Below are 23,738 nucleotides of genomic sequence, written 5' to 3' on the forward strand. Positions count from 1 at the left end.
GCTCAGGGTAAGGCAGTCATGGTCCCTTTCAGGAACTGAATGATTTGGTAGAAAAGGGCACTCCAAGAACACAGCTGAGGACAGGAGGCAGCAACTGGGTAATTCACTCATTCAACATCCACTCACCCTGTAATAAGATGCCTCTAAAACTTAAGAGGGGGAAAACCAGATAACAGAACCTATGAAAGGCACATTTGAAAATTGAAAAAGTGTAAGAGCATAATGTAGACTTAGAGATCAACTCGAGAGTAAAATTTTTAGTTGAGGTTTGGAGCTTGGTTAACAAAAATGGTGCACCTCAAATTGAGTCCACCTCAAGACAATCGCCGCTCACCTGAGTCTTTCATGAAGCGGAAGCTACAATGCCTAAAATTGGAAAAATATCTATTGGGGAACTGCGTGTATTAAGAGAATGGTTTTCATCTCTGATCAAACTAATTGGATATTCTAGGGAAATAGTGACAAATAGTGCTCACCTGGCCACAGGGAACCCACTTACCCTTCATCTTAAAGTTTCTTATGACTGCTCAGTTTATTGAACACTGGCTCTGAAGGCTTATAGTACCTGGAACCTTTTTAATGGGCAACATGTTTGCTAGTGAACTACTCCTTACATAACTATTTCCCTACAAAAGTTTCTCAGGGAGCTTTACCAGGCCTTTTGGGTAGATGCTAATTTCATGTCCAGAGACTATAAACTAGATAAAATTAAAGACATGTTGAGACAATTATGTTCTTCTGCAAAATACATATGTTCAGGATGCATATACTATATCTAAAATTTATTACCTTACATTTACCGGACACCATTTCAGAAGAAAATCACTTTATTGTAACTGATTCACAAACATCACAAAAGCTGGTTTAAGGAGGCCACACAAACATCTGCTCAGCCCCAAACTGAATTATCATCTTAATGAACTTCTACACAGTAAGTACACTCTCTTCCACTGCTATTCAGAGGCGAGGAAACTATTAATGATATAGGAGAGTTAACTAATAGTTTTATACTTTCACTATCAATTATATATTTTTATACTAAGTTAACTTGGACATGAGAGATGATTTCCCATTTCTTCAATGCGACCTTCTTGATTAGGCCAATCCTGCAAATAAAAAAGGTACATTTAGAAGAGCACTGGCTATACAGTCTTAACTAAACTGAAGCCCTCCCAATTATGAAAGGAGAGGAAAAAACCCCCCAGAATTTCTTTAATAAGTTATTGAGGGCATCCTATAACCAACAAAACATTTGCATTTGTCATAACTGAGAAAAGACAGGGCACATGCGCTTCTGGGGACAGAGACCTGAGGCAGAACTATAGCCAGTTTGATACTAGATGTAGCTTCATCAAAGAATTCTGATGAACTTGGACATGCAATCTCTTACTTCCACAGTTCAACCACCTGAAAAGATTAACTTCTCCCTTATGTCCTACCCAAAATGAAGGGGGGAAATGAAAACAAACATTTTAATAGATGGTGTATTCTTAGGTGGATGGAAGGAAATTATGTGAAAACCAGTTGACATTCCGGAAAGCCTAAATCTAAGAATTCCGGTGAGGGACTTAATACACTTGTCTAATACAGCATGCAGAATTCCAATATCAGTCTTTATGTGCATCCCTGAACTTTTAATTTTGTATTCATAACTTTAAGTCTAGATCGATTGCATGCAGTTATCCTCAATAAGATCTGACGCACTAATCTATGTCTATTTAAGGAAGAATCAGATTCAGAACATAACTGGTAAAGGATTAAGATAATGATTAGAAACCTCTGCGCTAGTTCGTTAGAAGTTAGCTTATCTTTAGAGTAATTTTAACAAAATCTCCTCTAATTTGTCAGTTTAATTTATTAAACACATATTCCCTAAGTTCTGTAGGATCTAGGAGCACAACCATTAAACAAATCGAGCCTATGCAAGTTCAATCATGAATTGATATATCACCTACCATTTGCAAATTTGCACTGTTTCAGCACCTCGCTGAAACCCTCACAAAGCTTAAGGTCACCCTGGTTCTGGGCACAGTCCAAAAATTGTTTCATCTCATAGTGGCATGGGCCAAACTGCTGCTGCTGCTGCTGGTATGCCTGCGTTCCCTGGGGCTCCTGCAAAGGCATAACATTCAGGAACGTTTAGAAAGGAAATCAGACTTACCCCTGAACAAAGAGCAGTATCCACTGTCTTTGAGGTTAACTGGGAAACAGAACTAAATCCAGCTGCAAATTAAAGTTTTCAGCTAATAACATGGAAAGTGAGATATTTTCAAGGCAGAAAATGAGTTTTAGCAAAATTCCAGTTGTTATCAGCTAGATTCAAGAACAAAGATGCAAGTAAAATGAAATGGTTATCTGGAATTTAAAGACCAGTGAAGTTTCATGGAGGAAAAAATGGGACTACTATAGAAAAATAGGTGGATGAGAGTTTCAAGTCTATCAGAATCACAACAGAGTACACACCCATGTTCACTAGAGGAGAAAATTCACAAATCCCAGAAAGAGGGGCAAGTGGCAAATGTCAGGTAAGAGATCAGAGAGCAAAGAGCTTCTAAAGAGATTTTTTTGAAAACTAAGATTGAGCCCTTAGTCAATAGAGTGTTGGCCTGTGGACTGAAGGGTTCTGGGTTAGATTCCGGTCAAGGGCATATGCCTGGGTTGGGGGTGCTCGGTTCCCAGTAGGGGGGGTGCAGGAGGCAGCCAATCAATGATTCTCTCTCATCATTGATGTTTCCATCTCTCTCTCCCTCTCCCTTCCTCTCTGAAATCAATCAAAAAATATAAAAAAGAAAACTAAGATCAAGACTGAATTAGTTCAGGGTAACCAAGACAAAATATTTAAAATAAGAAAAAAAAAATGGCTGTTTTACAGTGAATCAGGTTGAACTACTAGAGTTCTACGTCTTGGGAAAAAAGAAAATTTGTACAGTACTTACTGATGCTGGCCTGAGGCACTAACTCAACTGCCAAGCGTGGCTTTCGATAAAACATTTTCTGTTAATCGCATTGTGGATTCTAAATTTACACACGGTTCTTACACACAAGGAACTTACAAATAACTAGGTTTCCTCATCAAATATACCACTGAAGGGCAATGCCGCCCAAAGTCTTACCTGGTAAGTGATGTCAGGCCTTGAGGGCTCAGCATTACTTCCTCCACTGAAGCCCCCAGTGATGGCATGACCCAGTGTGTGGCCGACAGCAGAGCCCACAGCCACACCAGCTGCAGTGGTTGCCATTTGGGCCATCAGACCTGGCTGCCGGGGTGCAGCAGGTGCGCCAACAGCAGATGGTGCAGCTGGTGCTGGTGGGTGAGCTGCCGGTGCTGGCCTGGGCGCAGCTCTCATCTGAGGTGCCCGGCTGTTAAAGTAAAGAACAGAAAGTATGCAGTTCCTACTTCCAACCAGGTTTGGAAACTGTCAAGGTAATACTACATACATACAAGAAAACTTTACAAAACACAATTCCCTAAAGTTCCCGTGGTCGGCAAACTGCGGCTCGTGAGCCACATGCGGCTCTTTGGCCCCTTGAGTGTAGCTCTTCCTAAGCCTTAGGAGTACCCTAATTAAGTTAATAACAATGTACCTACCTATATAGTTTAAGTTGAAAAAATTTGGCTCTCAAAAGAAATTTCAATCGTTGTACTGTTGATATTTGGCTCCATTGACTGAGTTTGCCGACCACTGCCCTAAACTATTCTGTTACATTTTCTCTCTTTAACCTTTTGTTTGGGTTGTAACCACCAAGTATAAACTATTTTTTCCTGCTTCTTTGCAACCATTTCCATGTATTCAATAGCCCACAGTATCTTTAAAGAACACAGTTTTTCCAATACTTCGTAAAAATTGTAAAATATTAAGAGTTTAAAATATTCTCACAGAATTCATCACAAGTGCTAAGGAAAAAATAGGGAGTGAGGGGGAGCATGTTGTGGGATTTCATAACTTAAGGACAGTCAAAGGATATCTCCCTGAGCTGGTAACATTTGAATGAAGACCTGCACTTCATCTGGGGAAGTAATCTAGTCAAATTCCTCCATTTTACAGATTAGAACACTGAAGCCCAGTGACGAAGTGACTTGCCTGAACTGTTACACCAAAATTAATCTCAACTATCTTCCATCTGTAGGACAGTTGGATGCTTTCAACTATTTCAGTAAAATCTTCATATAAATTATGCTCCCCCTTACCCGTTTTTAGATTCTTCCTCCAAATAAGGCCAGGTCAAAAGTTTATGATTTCACTTTAAGGTGGTTACTGCCCAGGCGGCGTGGCTCAGCGGTTGAGCACTGACCTATGAACCAGGTCATAGTTCGATTCCCCATCAGGCACATGCCTGGATTGCCGCTCAGTCCCAGGAGGAGGTGTGCAGGAGGCAGCCGACCAATGGTTCTCTCTCATCACTGATGTTTCTCTCTCCCCCTTCCTCTCTGAAACCAATAAAAAATATATTTTAAAAAATGTGGTTATCTGCCCTTTGAACAGAAGTTTCTTTTCACAAGCGAACCCCTTCTCACACTCCTCGCACACTGTATGAACACAATCCAGTGAAGCAACAGGGCCTGTGCTGAATGTCCTGAATTGGTCACTGGCTTTCCCACTTCCGGGAAGCATGACCTTAGACAAGTAATTTATTCTGAGTCTGCTGTTTCCTTATTCCTGTCAAGTAGGGGTAACAGATCTCTAGGGTTACCATGAGGTGTAACTGGCAGTACATTTTACAAGTATTTTAGAAATTAGAAATCGTCAGGTACACGTGAGGGCCTTAGTGGCTGTGTCCTCTCGTAGGCTGAGACCCCAAAAGGCTCACTGCTCATGGCAGGTGCTCACAGATTATTCCCTGAATTGAAATCCGATCATTTCCCGATTGTTACCTTTCTTCTACACTTTTTTGTTGTTGCTACTTTGACCGTTTCAGCCTGTTTCCACTTCTTTTTACAACTTGGCTATTTTAACTTAAAATGAGCTACGAAATATTTTAAGCAATAACTCATGGGCGTTCGAAATTAGAAAACTTGCCACTAATGGGAACATTTAGCCAAAGGCGCCACGAAGTCGGGCCCCCGCCGCATTGGCCTTCAGACGCCCCGTCCGCGGCCTCCGCCAGCCTCCGCCCGGCCACCCTGCGTCACGGCGCCCACAGGGCCCCCAACCCCGCGAGGACCTCACCTGGCCGGAGGGGCCATGCGGGAGGTGCGGCTCCGGCTTCCACGCGGCATCGCAACTGCGCAGCGGGTCGGTGTCTGCAAGTGCGAAACTCCTAGAAGACCCCGGCGACTTCGGCTGAGCGCGAGAGAGCGGAAGACAGGGGGCGGGGCCGGAAGCGCGCGACCAATCAGCGCACAGGCAGGGGCCTTCCGTTTGCTGACGTCTCCGAGGGCCCTGAAGGTCACTGAAAGAGCGTGACCACGCGATGGCGCCTCGTCGCACGCTGTTGGCGTCAGGAGCTGGGCGCCGGGGCTGTTTAGAAAACCGGAAGTGCCTGTGGCGAACTTGCGGGTCCCAGCCTAGCGTGAGTCAGAACCCGTCGCTGGTTAAGGGTCCGAGGTCCGGTGCGTCTTCCTTCAAACGTTTGTATTACTAACGTGGTACGTCACATCCAACCTTGAGAGTCAGACCTCTGTCGGGACTACCACTGGACCTTGGGCAAGTTACTTCACGTTTCTCAGCATTAAATCATTTAGATAAATATTTTTTGAGGCAGTGTGGGCACGCATTATGAACCGAGGGAAAGTGAAAACTTGAGACAAGAATCGACGAAACAAAGTTGGTTCTTTTTGTATTTCTGTTGTCTGCGGATCCAGTCAGCAAAAGTTAATCGTGCTGTACGTGTATGTATTAGTATACGTTTTCAAACATTTCCCATATCTTATAGGATTTGTGCCCATAACTGAGGTAGTATCCACGGATAAACATGTTCTGATCTACAACTGCCAGCTGGGTTGAGACAGCGCCGAATGAAACAAAACTACAGCTTCCTTGGTTTAAATCCAGGGAGGAGAGACACAAGCGCCTGTACAGGTCGGGTGATGGTGACGAAGCACAGTCCTTGAAGTGGGGAAGCAAGCCAGGTCTTACCAAGGGTAAGACCATTCCTGGCAGAGGGAACAGCAATTGCAAAGGCCCCAAGGGCCTGTGCTGCAGTAATAGTTGGTGTGAAATGTTTTTAACAGTAACATTTTAGAGCCTCCGCAGTATAGGGGAAAAGTTGGCTGCTGGCATTTCAAGGAGGGCTTCATAGAATTTATGGAGGCGAGAGAGCAGAGGTGGAACCTCCATTTCTTCTTGGATGCCCATCAGAAATTTCCCCCCTTCCACCAGAGGTAGCAGAGTTTAACACAACCTTTCCAGCAACAGCAGGGTGTTTGTGGAATCCAGGGGTAAATGCAAAACCTTTTCATGAAAAACAAAGTTTTATTTTCATAGGACTTCTTAAAGAAATTAAAGCTTTATAAATGGTAAGACTTTGGCCCTAGCTGGTTTGGCTCAGTGGATAGAGCGTCGGCCTGTGGACTGAAGGGTTCTGGGTTCAATTCTGGCCAAGGGCACATGCCTGGGTTTTGGGCTTGATCCCCAGTAGAGGCCGTGCAGGAGGCAGCCAATCAATGATTCTCTCTCATCATTGATGTTTCTCTCCCTCCCTCTTCTTTGAAATCAACAAAAAATATATTTAAAAAATAAAACCTCTGTTATCTACTTAATTTGAGTAGAATTTTTACTGCACTCATCAAGAGCCCATTCTGAGCCTGCAGTCCAGGCATATGCCCTGACTAGGAATCAAACCGTGACCTCCTGGTTCACAGGTTGACACTCAACCACTGAGCGACACTGGCTGAGTGATAACAGAAATTTTAAAACTGTACAAATCCTGTTCCAGAAATTCCATGTCTAGGAATGTAAGAAATAATCATGAAAAACAAAGAAAAAACTGAGTCATATATGTGAGAAGAAATTAAGTGTAAGGGTATTTAACAATATATGTAAAATAGGAAAGACCTATAAACAATCTAAATGTCCTACAATATAGAATTAAATGTTATCTACATATACACTGATTGATATTACCACCTGACGTTTGTAGGCAAATTAGCTATAATTTCGTGCTGAAGTTGCTAGAGGGCCAGACCATTATAAATAGGGAAGCAGGTGGTTTACCACGACAGTAGAAGTGATTTTTTTCTGAAGATATGGGTAAACAATGCAATTTAAGAGCCTTTGAACGGATATATTTGAACGTGAGTGGCCAGATTATTATGACCACTTGACGTTTGTAGGCAAATTAGCCGTACACTGCATATGGGATATGGAAGCCAAAGGCCTGTTCGAACACCTTTGCTGTCTGCAGTTACCAAGATAAAACGTCTCCAATTCGCACAGGAACACAAGGATTGGACAGTCGAGCATTGGAAAAAAGTCATGTGGTCCGATGAATCACGTTTCCAGTTGCATCATACAGGTGGCAGAGTGAGAATTTGGCAGAAACAGCATGAAAGCATGCACCCCATATGCATGAGACAACCCTTCAAGCTGGTGAGGGCAGTGTTATGGTTTGGGGCATGTTTTCCTGGCATGATTTGGGCCCTTTAATTCGTGTGGAACAGCGTCTGAATAGCACAACATACCTAAGTATCGTTGCTGATCAAGTTCATCCTATCATGTTGATGGCATATCCCAATGGGGACGGCTTCTTCCAACAAGAAAATGCGCCATGCCACGGTGCTCGTATTGTGCAGGAGTGGTTTCAAGAACATGAGGGAGACTTTACCTTGCTTAGGTGGCCCCCACAATCACCAGATCTCAATCCAAGGATGAAGTTAAAAGAGCCATCAGGCAGCTGATTCCACAACCATCAAATCTCACAGAACTGGACAGTACTATTCATCAGGCATGGTGTCAGATTCCTCACATCACCTTTCAACATCTCATGGAGTCAATGTCAAGAAGAATCGCCGCAGTATTGAAGGCAAAAGGTGGCCCAACGAAGTACTAATGGGGTGGTCATAATAATGTGGCCACTCACATTCAAATATATCCCGTTTAAAGGCTGTTAAATCGTGTTATCTTCAGGAAAAAATCACTTCTGTCGTGGTAAACAACCTGCTTCCCTATTTATAATGGTCTGGCCCTCTAGCAACTTCAGCATGAAATTATAGCTAATTTGCCTACAAATGTCAGGTGGTCATAATTGGCCACTCAGTGTATATATAAAAGCAGGGGTCCTCAAACTTTTTAAACAGGGGGCCAGTTCACTGTCCCTCAGACAGTTGGAGGGCCGGACTATAGTTAAAAAAAAAACTATGAACAAATTCCTATGCACACTGCACATATCTTATTTTGAAGTAAAAAAACAAAATGGGAACAAATACAATATTTGTATTTGCATGTGGCCCGCGGGCTGTAGTTTGAGGACCACTGTATAAAAGGCTAATTTGCCAAGTGTCCCCTTGGGAGTTCAACCAGGGACTAGGAGTTTGATTGCTCGCTATGACATGTGCTGACCACCAGGGGGTGGTGCAGAACAAAGAAAGGCCCTGCCAGCAGCCTGAAGGCCCGGATTGGCCCTGATTGCCTGCCAAGCCTAGGGACCCTACCCGGGCATGAATTTCATGCACCAGGCTGCTAGTACATAGATATAATGTTATGCAGCCATTTAAAATGTTATGAAAGAATATTTGACATGAAAAGTATCTTAACAATATGCTAAATGAAAGAGCAGTTTACAAAATAGTACACATAGAATGTTTATATTTTGAGAAAATATATGTATCTTAAAGACTGGCATTATATACACCCAAAGAATGACATTATCCATTGAGTAGTGCTTTCTTCTTTTTTGTGTGTCCATATTTTCCAACTTCGCTTCAGTGAACATACTTATATTAAACACCATGGTGGTTTAAAATGCCCACAAATTAACACGCCTTTCAAAAAGTGGAGCCTGATCCATCTCCCCTTGAGTGTGAGCTGGATTTAATGACTTACTTTGAATGGATAGAAAAAAGCAAAAGTGTTGATGTGCAACTTCGGAGAGTAGGTCTTAAAAGGTACTGTGGGTTCCTCCTTGTTCACTCTTTCAGATCACTTACTCTGAGGAAAGCCAGCTGTCAAATCATGAGGACACTTAAGCAGCCTCATGGAGTCTCATGTGGCAAGGAAGTGAGGCCTGCCAGCAGCCACGTGAGTAAGCAACCTTCCAATGACTGGTCTCGGCCAACAGCTTGACTGCAACCTCTTGAGATGCTGAGCTACAACCACCCAGCTAAGCTACTTTGAATCCTTGGCCCACAGAAACTGAGATAGTAAGTATTTGTTCTTTTAAGCCACTAGGTTTTGGAGTAATTTATTATACAGCAATAAGTAATTAATACACAATTTCTACAATTACTGTATTTAAATTGTAAACATTCTAGTATCTAAAATGAGCAAAATCTAGTTAACACACATTAGAGTGTTGCTTTAACATGGCTTATGTCTGTCTGAGTATGCTGTACTTTACAGCAGGAATTGAAATGTTTGAAACATTAAGGTTCTTATACTCTAAATGTAGTGGTTGTTTTTTATAACTAAGACATATAAATACAGTGCTTTGCACATATCAGACAAAAAAGAATGAATAAATTTTTTTAACTCATCATCTAAAAATACAAAGTATTATATGAACAAGTAGCTAAGGGGTGCTTATGTGAAGTTCTACAGGATTTCAAAGAATGGACAATCAATGTGAAGGCTTCAGAAAGAAAGTGGCATTTAAATAATTATAGGTGGAATTAGTTTCAAGATTAAAACTGTAAAGGGGGAAATAGTATGCTAAATACAACAGCACAGATTCAAATGAAGAATTATGGTGAGTGCCCTAACCGGTTTGGCTCAGTGGATAGAGCGTCGGACTGCGGACTGAAGGGTCCCGGGTTCGATTCGGTCAAGGGCATGTACCTTGGTTGCGGGCACATCCTCGGTGGGGAGTGTGCAGGAGGCAGCTGAATCGATGTATCTCTCTCATCGTTGTTTCTAACTCTCTATCCCTCTCTCTCCCTCTCTGTAAAATATCAATAAAATATATTTTTAAAAAAAAGAATTATGGTGAGTTTAGAGGACAGAAGACCTGTATCAAGCAAGAATCAGTGTTTTTTTGGAAGTTGTGTCAAAACTTAAGAAAATCCAATAGATGATTTCCAGCACAATGTAAGATATCTAGGCTTTTTATCCTATAAGATTGAGGGGTTTATATGATTAAAACAGTCTTCTGGTAGATTAATCTAGAGTTTAAGCAACTTGACCAAGTCAGTATAGTTTAACTCCAAAGCGATTCCTACCATAACACACTGCCTGATGTTGGAGATATTGAAAAGAATTAATGTAGTGAGTGAAATAAAAAAGATTTTGTAACCAGAGAGGAAGGACTGTATTCTGTAAACTTAAAAGTAGTTACCATTTATTGAGCATCTATTATGTGTCAGGCCCTTAACTGTGTCGGATGTTTCATATATTTTATCTATAATCCAATTTGGCAAGGTAATCCAATATTATTCCCATTTTACAAATGAGAAACCTGAGACTTGGAACTTGAAAGTAGTTGCCACTCAGAAGTTTGCTGACTGCTAGAGTGGTGGTCACAGCTAGGATTAATATTCAGATTGCTCCTTCCAGTACACACCTTTCTCTCCTAACCATGGATTCACCACTGGGTGCCAAGGGCTGAATGAATGCAGAGTGAAGATAAAGGAAAGGTACCCGGCCATATTCTGTATAATTTTAAAACTAAAATTCAACTTTTTTCCTTGGACATGGAGGTTTGTGGTTGGTCTGAACCACATAACATTGTCTACAGTTGAGGAAAATTGTGATGCTGGAAAGAGCGAATGCTTTACAAAAGTATCTGTGATGCCCATCTTCTTTCTAACCAGCTGTGCAACCTCTGGAAAGATATGTGAACTCTCTGAGCCTCAAGAATCCCCTCTCTAAAATGGAGATAGTGTCCACCTTAAAGGATTGTTGTGCCATGTGAAGTGCAGAGAACCTAGCAACTAGGTTCAACAGACACTATTACAATTTAAAGTACTTCTTTTCTTGGAAAATAAATATTAAACCTGCACACTTGAGTTGAAATCTTGTACAAATTCCTATCTTTGTTCTCCTCCCCCCATTCATCTTTGTGACCTTTACTTTAGGAAGAAGAATGCAAATATTTGTAGACTTAAAACTAGTTACTGTAGCAACTAAAAAAAAAAAAACACTAGAAGAGTTAAAATGCCACTCTTGCTGCTGCTCTCTTTTAATTAAAAACCCTAAAAAGGCATACCCACTTGGATGTTACTTAACAACCAGAGTCTGGCCGTTGAAGCAGTAAACTTAAGCGATGCCAAAACCAAATTCTGTTGACCAACATGGATTCTCTCCCCTTAAGACCAGTTGCAGCTGGAGTCAAAGAAAAGACTTTTTTTTATCAGGTCCTTCGGTATCCTGTAGAAAAATCAGACAAAAACAAAAATCAATTATTTTCTTTGGTCCGAGCATCAACACTGGAAGTAAACCCCTCACTTGTATTTCTTTAAAAAGATGTTTTCTACCTTCCCTAGCCCCTTCCACCATTCCAGCTGCAGTCAGGAGATAAGCTGCGGGTAACGGGGTCCACCTGCGACTCGCTAAGGCGGGGCCGCTTCCGAAGGGGCGACTGTGCCCGGGTCGAATCGTAGGGGACCAAGGAAGTGGCCCGCGGCGCTCGCGCTCACGGGGCTCCCCGGGCCCCAAGGGTCTGGCCGGTACGCACCGGCGCGCAGGCGAGGCGAGTGCGCGGCCGGGGCTGCAGCTTGCGCTGGCGCCGTTTGCGCTGGCCGTTGAGGAGCTTCTGTGCGATTTTGCGCTCGTGGCCGCCAGGCACCGGCCAGTTGGTGCGCAGTTCCCGCTCGCGCCGCGTGCGGCCCTTGCTGTGTCCGGCCCCACCGGCCGGGAAGTCGCGCAGGTAGTAGTAATCGGGGCAGTCATAGAGCTCCTCCTCGGAGCACAGCTCGGCCGGCAGCGGCTGCGCCAGACTCGGGGCGTTGGGAAGGGCCGGTCCATCGCGCCCAGCTGGCCCGCAGCCGGCGCACGCGCGCCTCTGGAGGCTCCGCCCCGCGCTGCGATTGGCTCCGCCTGAGGGGGCGGGGCCTAGGCTGACGTCACAGAGCTGGGCTTGTGTCCTGCGCGAGGTCTCCGGCTTCCCGCTGGGTCAACTGTGACCCCCTTCCTCCGCCTGGGTCTGTGTGCCCCGGTCGGAGAGGGTCACTTGGCAAAATCCGATCCTGCACTTGCTTTATGTTGGTCAAAAATGGTAAATTAATATGCACAGAGGAAAGGCCACATGAGGACAGAGCAAGAAGGTGGTCATCTGCAAGTCAAGGAGAAGGGCCTCAGGAGGAACCAACCCTGGTGACATCTTTTTTTTCTCTGGAGCATCAAGTTTATTAGGAAACTTGAGAGAGCTAAATACTTTAATAAGAATCCCTACAAACATAGGAGCAAAGGAGAGCAGGGCAGGGAGAATGGCCCCAGGAAAAACAGTTCCAGTCTCTGAAGTTTTCATTCAGGCAGACTCATAGGGAGGACAGCTTCTCCTCTTGACCGCCCCCAGGGGGCTCCAGGCAGTCTTCCAAGCTCAAGGTATTTTGGATAAGATGCTTCTGAAGGCCATGGATGCAGGATACCGTCCTGATGTGAATGCCATGCAGAGAATGCCTCGGCAGTTAGCACACCTCCATGGTCTCTCCAGAAATACAGCGTGTATTTCTTGCTTTGCTGCTTACATCCAGCTTCTGTCTCATCTCCCACACCACATGGCCTGTCTCTGGAGCTCAGCATCTTTATAGTTCAACATTTAAAATGCAGAAAGTACTGCTTGATTGCCCCAGCATCTTTGGCTAGTCATGCTTTGGCTGTCCACTATTGTAAAAAATTATATTGACTTCACTCTTGTCCTTTTGAGATGCTGCTTGTCAGTGGACAACTTATAGCATAAGAATCTTAAGAAAAACCTAAGAACCTCCAAGCCCACCCCCTGTGGGCCAGAGGAAGAGGCTGGAGTCCATCATCTTGCTGCCCAGCTTGAAGCCAGTTTTCATTGGTTGTCCCCTCTGGGGCTCCACCAATGCTGCTGCCGCTGTGGGTGGTGGGGGAGCCCCCAGGGTCACGTTGGAGGATTGGGCTCAGGGTGGCAATCCTTGATTCCAGGCTGCATAGGGAGATTGTGTGGTCCTTCCTTTGGGACTGGCTAGGGAATGGAATTCCTCCCTTCCACCCTGGCTGGGTAAATGGTCATCCTTTCTTCTAGTCTGGGGGAATGGCCATCCTCGCTTGCATGCTGCCTGGGGGAGTGGTGGTCCTCCCAGACTTACTGGGGGAGTGGGCATCATTGACTCTGGGCTGAGTGGTGGAGTTCCAGGGCCTCGGCCATTCTGCCCTGAAGTCTGAAACCCCTGTGCTGGGGAAAGAATAATGTTGGGGTCTGGGGAGGCTCAGGGCCTTCCCCCGATCTTGGGGTTTTCATGCTATCTAGTATTAGATAAGTGCCCATGATGTTGTTATATATTCTTCCTGTGAGTGATTCCTGTATCTCATGCTATTCATATCCCATGTTCTTTATTTACTTTTGGGTCTAAGTCACCACAGGGTGGTTCAAAGTATGGCCTCAGTTTCTCTGACTGGCCAATGTTGACCCAGTGGTCCTTCATTATGTCTTTCATTGTTGATCTTTGGCTGAGGTTGAGAGTTATTAAGTTCTGTAAAAGTCTTTGACATTTCAGAGTCAGGAAGTATGGTATAAAGAAGTGCCCACTCAAGATCTTCCTAACTTCTTCAAAATTTCCCCCCACAAATGGAAGTTCCCGTCACCATCCTGTAGAGTGCTACCTCCATGCTCCAGATGTCCATCTTCGGGCACTCATAGGATTCGAGCTGCAAGATCTCTGGGGCCATATAGGAGATGGTGCCACAGAATGTACTGTTTCTCTTCTGTAAATTCCCCACTGAAGCCAAAGTTTGCTAATTTAACACTTATCTCACCATCTAGAGAAATGTTCTCCGGCTTCAGATCCTGAAGTACTATGTGTCTCTGATGGCAATACTGGGCCACTGATAATAATTGCTGGAACATGGCTTAGACTTTCTTCTCTATCATGGGGCCACAGTTCTCTAAATAGTCAAATAAGGTTCCTTCACTAGCGTGTTCCATGAAAATATAGACTTTGTCCTGATGGTAATGACCTCAAACAACTTTGTAATGTTGGGATGATTTAATCTCTTAAGAGAATGAATCTCTTGAAGAACATCAGAGGAACCCTGCCAGGTGACAACTTTTACAGCCACCTCTGTGCTGGTGACAGTGTGACAGATCAGCCTAACCTCTCCAAAGGATCCCTTGCCAAAGGTGTTGAGGATGAGGTAGTTGCCAATATGGCACTCCTCATTGGCAGAGATGGCTACAAAGTCATCAGACATGATGACTTAAAGAAATAAAAAAATATTCTCTGAGATCTGTACTCACTAAAGTGGATCAGTGATGAAAATAGGAAAAAAGAGAGGAGGATGAGTAGAAGAAGAGGAGGAGGAGAAAATAAAATAAAAAAATGAAATATAAAAAGAAAAAAAATTAAGTAAAAAAAATAGAAACAATGAAAAAACAACAACAACAAAACACAACTATGAGAAAACAAGCCAACTAGTCCAACTCCAACAAGTCACCACCAATCAGCTTCCTGGTCTCTAACGGACTAAAACTTTAGCCCAGCCAGGACCTTAAAGGAGTGGTTTGTATTTCCATCACAATGGTACCTTATGAGGTCAAAGAAAGAAATGTACCACTCATGGCTGGGGATAAACCATAGTGGTTTTCTCACTTTTTGGTCTCATGACCCTTATTTTCTGAGGGAAAAATGAAAGAACCCCCAAAGAGCGTTTTGTTTATGTGGGATATTCAATATTGACATTTACTTTTATTAGAAATGAAAATCTGTAAGATGCAGACAAAAATCAACAGTCTGACTTATTCTCATGCTCCGGGTCTCAGTTCAAATATCACCTGCTTAGAGAGGGCTTCCTACCTACCTCACCCAGCCCATCACTTTTGTCATCTTCATAGCACTGCCCACAGTGTGGCTGATTCTTGTTTACTGTCTGTCCTTCCCATGAATTGAAGAGCATGACTGTAGGGATCCCTGTGTCTAGCACAGTGCGTGGCAACAAAATGTTTAATCAAATTTGTTCACTGGATTAATATAAGAGTTTGGGGGAGCAAAAGAAAATATGGCCAACTATTTATTTAATCAAAGAGATTCCTAAAACATCTTAAAAACAGTCATGTTCTATCCTCACTCAGTTTTGGGGGCAGATAAAATAAAGAGGAGGGTTGAAGTCTGGGTTTCCAGGTATGTGGGTTGGTGAGGCTGAAGAAAGTCTAACTGGTAGGAGCCTTGCTGTAAAGATTAAAGAAGATGATTCATCTTTCCAGTGGTACTTGCTAAGGATGCAGTAAATTTGGATCTGCAATGAAGCTGTAAGGTATTTTTACACTTTGAATATCCATTTCCAGATGACACAAAGGACTTCTCAGGTGACCCTGAGTAGGCCATTTAGGTGAATTTTTGTGTTACTTAAATGAACCATCTCTTTTAACCTTGCAACTCAGGGATTAGTTAACAATATCCAATATGGTCCAATCCAGTGCAACTAGAGGGTGTTCTTTTGGAGATGTCTTTCTTTTTTTAAAGTATATTTTTATTGATTTCAGAGAGGGAAGGAGAGGGAGAGAGAGAGAGAGAAACATCAGTGATGAGAGGGAGCTGCTGATTGGCGGCCTCCTGCATGCCCCTTACTGGGGATCGAGCCCACAACCCGGGTATATGCCCTTGACCAGAATCAAACCTGGGACCCTTCAGTCCGCAGGCTGACACTCTATCCACTAAGCCAAACCGGATGGGCGGATGGGGCTGGAGATGTCTTTTTGATGGACCATGTGTCCAGGTTTAGACCATGATGTCTGGTGTCTTCATCTCCCAGGAGTGTGCTGTGGCTGGATTCTCTACAAGCTTGAATAAGTTTCTTTCTACCAGTCTCTAAAGCTCATTGTCTCACTATAAAACCCAGGGCCCTGGTGATATCTTGGTCTTGGACTTCCAGCCTTTACAATGGTGAGAAAATAAATTTATGTTAAGAAAAAAAGAAAGATAAACTATCCAAGTGTCCAATGGGACTGCTCAAAGAAAATGTGGGGCTGTGTATTTTTTTTCTTTTTTTTCTCCTTTATTTATTGCTTAAAGTATTACAAAGAGTATTACATATGTCTCCTTTCCCCCCGCCCCCCACCCTTGACAATCCCCTGGCCTGGGGCTGTGTATTTATCCAGAGGACTTTTATCAGCAATTAACATTTTATTAGGCTATTTGATGTCAGGAGAAAGTGTTCAATAATGATGTAAGTGAAAAATTAGCTTCTGAAGAAATGCCTCTAGTATCCCAGGGAAGTATTTTTAAAACACATCTATCTATAAATGACTGAAAGGAAATTCATCAAAATGCTAAAAGTAGAGAGTCTTAAAAATGGCGGTAGAGTAAGTTACCCTGACACTCTCCCAGGACCAAACTGGAAATACAACTAAAATACAGAAAAACCACCCTGAAAAATCAACTCAACTGAATACTAGTTGGGGAGAGCCCTGATAACCAAGGATGGAAAGTGGAGACTGCATAGAGACTGACTGGAAATGTAGAAAAGTGAAAGGGCTGGCTGAGCTCCCACAGACAGCAGCTGAAAGTCTGGAGGGATATCTCAGTTGTGGGGGGTTCCCACTGAGAACTCTGGGGTCTAAACTCCAAGCTGGGCTCCTCAGCCTAGAGAACCAGAACTGAGAAAGGTGCCCACATAACTGTGAAAAGCAGCAGGGTTGCTGTCTGCCAGCCAGAGATGGCTAGAAAGGCAGGCACCCTCCTAAAGGGCCAACGCACATTTTGTGTGCAGCCATTCACCGTGGGCTCTGGTAGAGGGAGGGCAAAGTGGACTGGAGCTGTGTGAGGGAAGTCCAGAGTTGGGGGTTCTGAGGTTAGAGCTCAGAGTGCAGCCATTTTCCTGTGCTGAGTCATTCCTACACACTGTGGAGGCATCTTTCTTCATGGACCTTTGCTATCCAGGTGGTTTTTGCCTGGGGAAAAGACAGTTGCCCCACCCTGTTGGAAGAGCTCTAACCTTACTCTGTGATTTATAGCCTAAGGCAAATTAAGACTGAGTGTCAATTGGATTGCAGGCAGAGGCAGATCTCTGGAGGCTTAAAGTCTTTGCCTAATCTCCTTCTGGGCATGGGACTAGAAAAAGCAGACCCTGGTGGACATCTTGGTCCTTTCCAAAGACACACAGCCACAGCAGAGGTTAGCCACAAGCTGAGGATTGCTGATAGCTCCAAACAGGGTACTCAGGGCCAGTCGGAAACAGCATTTGACATTGTCCTGCACTAGAGGTTGGGAGTCATAGCAGATCTACCTAATACGTAGACACAAACCCAAACAGGAAGCCAAGATGGGGAGACAAAAACAAACACACCCAAATGAAAGAATAAGAGAATTATCCTGAAGAGGAGCTAAACGAAATAGAGATAAGAAATTTATCAGATATAGAGTTAAGAATAATGATGGCAAAGATACTCAATGGCATGAGAAAAGATATAGTAACTATGAAAAAAGACCAGTCAAAAATAATGACATAGCACTAATAAAGAACACATTGGAAGGAATACACAGCAGAATTAGGGAAGCTGAGGATCAGATCAGTGAATCAGAAGACAGGGTAGAAAAAAATCAGAGAACCAAAAAGAAAAAAAAAACAATTAAAAAACAGGAAGACAGTTTAAGGGAGCTGTGGGACAATATGAAATGTAACAATATTCACATAATAGGAGTGCCAGAAGGAGAAGAAAGTAAGCAAGGGCTAGAGCAGCCCTTGGCAAACTACGGCCCGCGGGCCGGTTTTGGCCCGTTTGAAATGAATAAAACTAAAAAAAAAAAAAGACTGTACCCTTTTATGTAATGATGTTTACTTTGAATTTATATTAGTTCACACAAACACTCCATCCATGCTTTTGTTCCGGCCCTCCGGTCCAGTTTAAGAACCCATTGTGGCCCTCGAGTCAAAAAGTTTGCCCACCCCTGGGCTAGAGAATGTATTTAAAGAAATAATAGCAGAAAACTTCCCTAACCTGGTAAAGGAAAAAGTCACACAAGTTCAGGAGGAAAGAGAGTCCATGCAAGAAGAACCCAAACAGGCCCATGCTCAGACACATCATAATTAAAATGCCAAAAATTAAAGACAAAGAATCTTAAAGACAGCAAGAGAAAAGCAATTTGTTACCTACAACAGAGCTCCCATAAGGCTGTCAGCTGATTTCTCATCAGAAATTCTACAAGCCAGAAGAAAATGGCATGAAGTATTCAATGTAATGAAAAGCAAGGATCTGAAGCCAAGATTACTATATCCAGCAAGGCTATCATTTAAAATAGGTGGTGAAATAAAGAGCTTCCCAGACAAAAAAAAAAGACTAAAGGAGTTTGTCACCACCAAACCAGCACTGTCAAAAATGCCAAGGAACTGCTGTAATGAGAAGAAATAGAGAGAAACCTAGGCATACAGAATTAAAATGGCAATAAATAAATACCTATCAATAATATTGAATGTAAATGGATTAAATGATCCAATAAAAAGACATATGGTAACTGAATGGACACAAAAACATGACCCAACTATATTCTATCTACTAGAGACCCACCTCAGAACAAAAAGGTTGAGAGTGAAGGGATGGAAAAAATTTTTCCATGTAAATGGAAACAGGAAAAAAGCTGGGGTAGCAATACTCAAAATAGACTTCAAAATGAAGGCAATCACAAGAAACAACAAAGGCCACTACATAATACTAAAGGGATTGATCTAACAAGTGGATATAACATATATGCACCCAATATAGGAGCACCTAAATATGTAAAAAAAAAACTTCTTGATGACTTTAAGGGAAGATGAACAGCAATACAGTCATAGTAGGGGACTTTAACATCCCACTGACTTCACTGGATAGAACTTCCAGACAAAAAATTAACAAGGAAACAGTGACTCTAAATGACATACTGGGTCAGATGGATTTAATTGACATTTATAGAACATTTCACCCCAACACAGCAGAATATACATTCTTCTCAAGTGCCCATGGGTCAGTCTCAAAGATAGACCACATATTAGGACACAAAACAAGTCTCTACAAGTTCAAGAAGATTGAAATCATATCAAGCATCTTCTCAGATCACAGTGGAATGAAATTAGGAATCAACTACAGTAAAAAGACTCAAAAACATTCAAACACATGGAAGTTAAATAGCATGTTATTAAACAGTGAATGGGTTACTAACGAGATCATGAAAGAAATCAAAAACTTCCTGGAAACAAATAAAAACACACAACAACCCCAAATCTCTGGGACACAGCAAAAGCAGTCTTGAGAGGAAAGTTCATAGCTTTACAGACCTACCTCAAAAAAAAACCCCAAGAAAAACTAATAATAAACTATTTAACCCTACAACTTAAAGCATTAGAAAGAGAACAACAAGAAAAGCCCAATTGAGTAGAAGGATGGAAATAAAGATTAGAGCAGAAATAAATTACATAGAGACTAAAAAAAGAAAAAAACAGTACAAAGCAAATAAATGAAACCAAGAGCTGGTTCTTTGAAAAGATAAATAAGATTGACAAACTGTTAGCCAGACTAATCGAGAAACAGAGAGGACCCAAATAAATAAAATCAGAAACAAAAGCAGAAAAGTAACAACTGTCACCACAGAGATACAAAGGATTGTAAGAAAATACTATGAACCTCTATATGCCAACAAGCTGGGCAATGTGGATGAAATAGACAAATTCCTAGAAAAATACAATCTCCCAAAACTGAATCAGGAAGAATCAGAAAACCTGAATAGGTCCATAACAACTGATGAAATAGAAGCAGTAATAAAAAAAAACTCCCAGCAAACAAAAGCCTGGGTCCGATGGCTTCACAGGAGAGTTTTACCAAATGTTCAAAGAAGAACTAACACCTATCCTTCTCAAACTATTCCAAAAAATTCAAGAGGAAGGAACATTTCCAAGCTCTTTTTATGAGGCCAGCACAATGCCAATTCCAAAGCCAGATAAAGACACTACAAAGGAAGAGAATTACAGGCCAATCAATATGCCTGCTGAACATAGATGCTAAAATCTTCAACAAAATATTAGCACATCGGATCCAACAATATATTAAAAAGATAATACACCATGATCAAGTGGGATTTATTCCAAGCCTGCAAGGCTAGTACAATATTCACAAACCAATAAACGTGATACATCACATAAACAAATTGCAAGACAAAAATCACATGATCATATCAAAAGACACAGAAAAAGCATTAGACAAAATCCCAAGACCCATTTTTTCTTTAAATATATATATTTTTTATTGATTTCTTTTTTTATTAAATCTTTATTGTTCAGATTATTACAGTTGTTCCTGTTTTTCCCCCCCATAGCTACCCTCCACCCAGTTCCCACCCCCCTCTGCCCTTACCCCCCCTCCAATGTTCTCATCCATAGGTGTACGATTTTTGTCCAGTCTCTTCCCGCACCCCCCACACCCCTTTCCCCCCTGAGAATAGTCAGTCCACTCCCTTTCTACGCCCCTGATTCTATTATAATCACCAGTTTATTCTGTTCATCAGATTATTTATTCACTTGATTTTTAGATTCACTTGTTGATAGATGTGTATTTGTTGTTCATAATTTGTATCTTTACCTTTTTCTTCTTCTTCCTCTTCTTAAAGGATACCTTTCAGCATTTCATATAATACTGGTTTGGTGGTGATGAACTCCTTTAGCTTTTCCTTATCTGTGAAGCTCTTTATCTGACCTTCAATTCTGAATGATAGCTTTGCTGGATAAAGTAATCTTGGTTGTAGGTTCTTGCTCTTCATCACTATGAATATTTCTTGCCACTCCTTTCTGGCCTGCATAGTTTCTGTTGAGAAATCAGCTGACAGTCGTATGGGTACTCCCTTGTAGGTAACTGACTTTTTTTCTCTTGCTGCTTTTAAGATTCTCTCTTTGTCTTTTGCTCTTGGCATTTTAATTATGATGTGTCTTGGTGTGGTCCTCTTTGGATTCCTTTTGTTTGGGGTTGTCTGTGCTTCCTGGACTTGTAAGTCCATTTCTTTCACCAGGTAGGGGAAGTTTTCTGTCATTATTTCTTCAAATAGGTTTTCAATATCTTGCTCTCTCTCTTCTTCTGGCACCCCCATAATTCGGATGTTGGTACACTTGAAGTTGTCCCAGAGGCTCCTTACACTATCTTCATATTTTTGGATTCTTTTTTCTTTTTGCTTTTCCAGTTGGGTGATTTTTGCTTCGTCGTATTTCAAATCTTTGACTTGATTCTTGCGATCCTCTAGTCTGCTGTTGGAACTCTGTATAATATTCTTTATTTCAGTCAGTGTATGCTTAATTTCTAGTTGGTCCTTTTTCATATCCTCAAGGGTCTCACTAGATTTCTTGAGGGTCTCACTATATTTATCGGCGGTCTCACTAGACTTATTGAGGGTTTTACTAAATTTATCGGTGGTTTCTAGAAAATTCTTGAAAAACCTTATAACTGTGGTTTTGAACTCTATATCCAGTAGTTTGCTTTCCTCCATTTCTGTCATTTGTGACCTGTTTCTTTGTCTCCGCATTTTTTATGCTTCCCTGTGTTGATAGAGTGGCTTTCTGTGCTAGGTGTCTTTGTGCACGGTCTTGTTGTAATTAAGCCTTGATTGTTGTAGGTATCACTGGGAGGAATTGACCTCCAGGCCAATTGGCTGTGAGAATCAGCTGTGTCTATGGTGGGAGAACTTCTGTGCTGGAGACACCCTTATGGGGCAAGACTTGCTTCAGTGGGGCTTTGGTGCTCACTGAGTCTGCCCCCTGAGTGTGTCCCTTATGGATCTGAGGAGTTGTAATCTGGATGGTCCCACTCTGACCACTGGGTACACTGGCTCTTGGATCTCTAAGGAGGTGCTAATTTTGCCTCTGCCTGAGGCTACCCAGCAGGAGCCCAGGTGTGAAGCAATGCACGCTGCTGTGGGGCCTTGGGCCTTCTTTTGGAAGTTCTGGGTTTTTCTGACTCAGCTGCAGTTTGTTAGGTAAAAGCCTCTGCGCACAGCTTGGGTGCGGCGGGATCTCTGGGGATCAACAGGGTGGAGCAAGCAGCTATGGCAGCTCTTCAGTCCTACCCTAAGAGGCCCCGAGTCTCAGTGTCCCGGTAATCGCTGCAAGTACCTCTGAGAGAAAGCCGCCCTCGAGTTCCGACTGATGCCAGACAGTCCAGTTTCTCCTGTATGAGTCTGGGTCCCCAGAGACTCGCCCAGAACTGGAGTTCACAGCAGTCAGGAGCTTGAGACTCCCTTCCGATTGAAAAAGACAACCGCATCCTCAGTTTCCAGCCCTTTCCACGTGTGCCCCATTCTCAGCTGCCAGCCCTTTCCACTTGCGCCTCCATACCTCTGCACTTTACTTCCGCACCTCCTCTGAGTCTCAGTGTGCTTTTCTCTTTCCTTCTAGTTGTAGAATTTCCACTCAGCCAGCCTTCCTGTGGTTCTGGATGATGTCCGTTTTGTCTTTTAGTTGTTTTTTTGAAGTGATTGTGCGAGGCAGCAATTTCCGGTGTTTACCTATGCCGCCATCTTCTATTTTTTATTGATTTCAGAGAGGAAGTGAGAGGGAGAGAGAGATAGAGATAGAAACATCAATGATGAGAGAGAATCATTGATTGGCAGCCTCCTTCATGTGCCCTATTGGGGATGGAACCTGCAACCTAGGTATGTGCACTGACCAGGAATTGAACTGTGACCTCCTTATTCATAGGTCAGCGCTCAACCACTGAGCCATGTCAGCTGGGCTCCAACACTCATTTTTGATAAAAACTCTCAGCAAAGTGGGAGTAGAGGGAGCATATCCCAACATAATCAAGGCCATATATGGCAAACCTATAGCGAACATCATACTCAATGGGCAAAAACTAAAACCATTTCCCCCAAGAACAGGAACAAGACAGAGATGTCTGCTTTCTTATTCAATATAGTACTGGAAGTCCTAGCCACAGTGATCTGACAAGAAGAAAGAAAAGTCATCCAAATTGGAAAGGAAGAAGTAAAACTCTCATTCTTTGCAGATGACATGATATTGTACATAGAAAACCCTAAAGACTCCACCAAAAAACTACTAGATTTAATTAATGAATTTGGCAATGTAGCAGGATACAAAATCAACAATAATGAATTCTCAGAATAATAATGAATTCTCAGAAATAATGAATTCTCAGGAAGAGAAACTAAACAAACTATCTCATTTATCATTGCAACAAAAAAATTGAGATAATTAGGAATAAACTTAACCAAGGAGGTAAAAGACTTGTACAAAATTGCAGGACATTGAAAAAAAAAAGAGATAGAGATGATATAAAGTGGAAGAATATACCGTGTTCATGGGTTGGTAGAATCAACATCATTAAAATGTCCATACTACCCAAGGCAATCTACAGATTCGGTGCAATCCCAGAACTAGAACAAATATTCCAAAAATTTATATGGAACCAAAAAAGACCCTGGGTGGCTGCAGCAATCTTGAGAAAGAAGAACAAAGTTGGAGAAATCAAGATATCAAGTTATACTACAAAGCCAC

At 42.4% G+C, this 23,738-nt stretch overlaps 2 protein-coding genes across 2 annotated transcripts; both read right to left on the reverse strand.

Annotated features, from left to right (window-relative positions):
• Positions 1-809: 809 nt before the first annotated feature.
• On the reverse strand, positions 810-5,327 carry CHCHD2 (coiled-coil-helix-coiled-coil-helix domain containing 2). The gene is made up of 4 exons (XM_006088208.3): positions 5,169-5,327; positions 3,114-3,360; positions 1,956-2,112; positions 810-1,106 (listed from the first exon to the last, which is right to left on the reverse strand). Exons 1-4 carry the CDS (start codon positions 5,216-5,218, stop codon positions 1,096-1,098), a joined length of 465 nt encoding a protein of 154 aa, XP_006088270.1. The 5' UTR covers positions 5,219-5,327; the 3' UTR covers positions 810-1,095.
• A 4,044-nt stretch (positions 5,328-9,371) lies between these two features.
• Positions 9,372-14,124, reverse strand: NUPR2 (nuclear protein 2, transcriptional regulator). Its single transcript, XM_023753408.1, has 3 exons — positions 14,034-14,124; positions 11,767-12,128; positions 9,372-11,459 (listed from the first exon to the last, which is right to left on the reverse strand). Exons 1-3 carry the CDS (start codon positions 14,122-14,124, stop codon positions 11,421-11,423), a joined length of 492 nt encoding a protein of 163 aa, XP_023609176.1. The 3' UTR covers positions 9,372-11,420.
• Between the last annotated feature and the right edge of the window lie 9,614 nt (positions 14,125-23,738).

The sequence above is a fragment of the Myotis lucifugus genome, unplaced genomic scaffold, assembly GCF_000147115.1.
Source record: "Myotis lucifugus unplaced genomic scaffold, Myoluc2.0 scaffold_45, whole genome shotgun sequence".
Classification (NCBI taxonomy): domain Eukaryota; kingdom Metazoa; phylum Chordata; class Mammalia; order Chiroptera; family Vespertilionidae; genus Myotis; species Myotis lucifugus.